The sequence below is a fragment of the Gavialis gangeticus genome, unplaced genomic scaffold, assembly GCF_001723915.1.
Source record: "Gavialis gangeticus isolate Ggan-Ray unplaced genomic scaffold, GavGan_comp1, whole genome shotgun sequence".
NCBI classification, from domain to species: Eukaryota; Metazoa; Chordata; order Crocodylia; family Gavialidae; genus Gavialis; species Gavialis gangeticus.
The window spans coordinates 1,679,475-1,682,065 of NW_017728973.1; the positions used below are offsets into that span (position 1 = coordinate 1,679,475).

Below are 2,591 nucleotides of genomic sequence, written 5' to 3' on the forward strand. Positions count from 1 at the left end.
CCCGCCGCTCCGTGGCTGCGCTGCCCGTCAGCCTGGTGGCCAGCGTGGCGGCCCAGCACCACCGGCGCCGCCGGCCTACCCCGCAGCCCCGCCAGCCCCTGGGCGCCCGGCTGTACCGCCTGGGCCTGGCCAGCTTGGCCTTCACTGCTCCTCTGGTCTATGGGACCCTGAGCCACACAGCCGCTACCGCTGGGCGCATGGCCGAGGCCGTGGGAACTGCACTGGGCTGGCTCGAGGTCATTCCAGCTGCCAGCCGGCTGCTGGGGCGGGCACTGCTGATGCCCCTTCGGCTGCTGATGGGCACCGAGTGGGGGAAAAGCCACGAGTTCGTGCAAAGCTTTCACTACCTGCAGCAGCAGCAGGCGTACGAGGTAGGGGGCAATGGGGTAGGGGGGCAACAGGGTGCCAGGAGCATGGGGGGAGGTCCAGTGATGCCACCAAGGCAGCCTGGACTCCTGGGTTCTGCCCCTGGCTTCGGGAGCAGAGGGAGTGAGGGGCCCCCTGCTCTGTCCCATGGGACCACCCAGGAAGGGGGTTGGGTGGGCACCCCTGGGAAGGAGCCCTCAGTCTGATGGGTGGCCGCTCCTCCTCACTCGCAGGTGCTGGGGCTGCCGGACGGGGCGCCCGCTGAGGACGTGCACCGGAGCTACCGGGCACTGGTGAAGCTGTGGCACCCCGACCACAACCGGCACCGCGTGCAGGAGGCCGAGCAGCGCTTCATCGAGGTGCAAGAAGCCTACGAGGTCCTCACACGGGCCCGGAGGACCCGGCCAGGGTGATGGGCTGCCGCCTCCCCGCGCCCCTTTGGGGAGCAGCGGGCAGCCCCCAGGACACCTGGGTTCTATGGATCCAGTCACTTCCTCTCTCTGAGACCGGGAGACTCGGGGTCCGGCTGGCGCGTGTTCCGGTGGGAGCCTTGTCCGGGTCCACGTCCTCCTCAAGTGGCCGGTTGCAGCAGCCTGGAGGTGGGGGCAGAAGCAAGGCAGTGTGGGATGCCTGGAGGACCAGGAAACATCCACTTCCGTGCAAGGATGCTACTTGCTTCTCTGGTGTGATTTAAAGCAGGTTAACGGGCACCCATGGGTTCACTCCGGGTTCAAATGGCATGTACGTGCCCCGGGCGTCCCTGCCTGCAGCGCTCTGCACATGTGTATGCACAGGTGTGCAAATACACTGTCACCCACGTGCGCGCGTGCACACACGTGCACACACACGCGTGCCCATATACATGCATTCTCACGAATATACACACGTGTGTGCACGCATGAAAATGCATGCATACATGTGCACACACGTGTGTGTGTACTCACAGGCGTGAGTGCATGTGCACTCTGTCTTCCTGCCCTCCCTGCTTGTTTGGCATCACTTCGGCGGGCCGGGAACAGGCTCCAGCCCCAGCTGCAATGTGGGGCCTGGGGGCGCAGGGCCTGGGGACTCGGCTGTCACGCAGATCTGGAGCAATAAACCCCTTTGGGCCATGAGACTCGCAGGTGTGATGTCTCTGTTGTTCAGTGGGGCCGGTAGGTGTCGGCACGTGCCTGCTTTGCGGGGTACATGGGAGGTGGGGGGAGGGGGAAATGCGCATATGCATGTGGGTGTGTATGCAAGGGTGTGAGTATGCATGTATGTGTGTGTGTGTGTGCATACATGTGTGTACACACATGTGAATGCATGCGTATGTGCACATTTGTATTCACACTTGTAGTCATATGTGTGCACACAAGTACATGCACAGGTGTGCATATGCTTCTATGTATGTGTGTGCATGCATGTGTGGATGCACAGGTGACAATGTCTGCATCAATGCATTTGTGCACAAACGCATGCAGACTTGTGTGCGTCTGCACGGGTGTGCAAATGCACGTGTGCAGGTTCTGATCCAGGGCTGGACTGGATGGTCTCTTGAGGTCCCTTCCAGCCTTGCTTCTCTTATCACCTGTGCACGTGTGACAATGTATATATGTGCGTGTACGTCCACGCACGTGTGCTTGTACGCGTGACAATGCATGTGTGTGCACGCGTGACAGTGCATGCCTGCACGTGTCCGCACGGGTGAGGCCGCCGCCAGGGGGCGCCAAGGCTCCTGGGGCCGCTGGAGCTTCGGCACTTTCCGGAAGAGACTCGGCTATTTCCGCCTCCCCACAAGCGGCTCTCGGCAATTTCCGTCTCCGTTCGGCTCCCCCGTCCCGCCCACCTCGGGCCCAAGGCGCTGCGTGATTGGTTCTCTGCCAGCCTCTGGCCACACCCCTTGGCTGGGGGAGCCCTCGCGCCCTCATTGGCCGGCGTGCTCCGCTCGCCCATTGGCTGCAGAGCTGCCTCGCGCCTTACCCGCTCCTATTGGCCGGGGAGGACCAGTCGGCGCTTCTCATTGGCGGCGAGGCCTCGGGGCCCTCCCAGCGGTTGGCAGCGGTGTCCTCGCGCGGGGCTGCGGGTCTCCCGCCCCCCATTGGCTGCCTCGTCTCGGGCCGGCGGGGCCCTCGCACCCCATTGGCTGGCGGCGCTCGGGGGTTCAGGCCTGGCCCGGGCCCCCGCCCCCTCCCGGAGCATCGGGGCGGCCTGAGGTGAGGGGGGGCTTGGCCCGGCCCCGGGGC

The 2,591-nt window shown here is 64.5% G+C and overlaps 2 protein-coding genes across 3 annotated transcripts in view; both read left to right on the forward strand.

Moving 5' to 3' along the window:
- Window positions 1-1,483, forward strand: part of DNAJC22 (DnaJ heat shock protein family (Hsp40) member C22) — a 2,019-nt gene extending 536 nt beyond the window's left edge. Inside the window, exons 2-3 of the mRNA XM_019506023.1 lie at window positions 1-371; window positions 600-1,483. The exon at window positions 1-371 is cut by the window's left edge and continues 1 nt beyond it. Of these exons, the coding sequence (XP_019361568.1) occupies window positions 1-371; window positions 600-779 (551 nt within the window). The 3' untranslated portion in view covers window positions 780-1,483. The remainder of the gene's footprint in view (window positions 372-599) is intronic.
- Window positions 1,484-2,478: 995 nt separating this feature from the next.
- The window catches only part of SPATS2 (spermatogenesis associated serine rich 2), a 37,368-nt gene continuing 37,255 nt past the window's right edge, over window positions 2,479-2,591 (forward strand). The window contains exon 1 of one of the 2 annotated variants that reach the window (XM_019506046.1): window positions 2,479-2,561. The gene's annotated coding sequence lies outside the window, so the exon portion shown is untranslated. The remainder of the gene's footprint in view (window positions 2,562-2,591) is intronic. The other variant, XM_019506038.1, reaches the window with a different exon arrangement.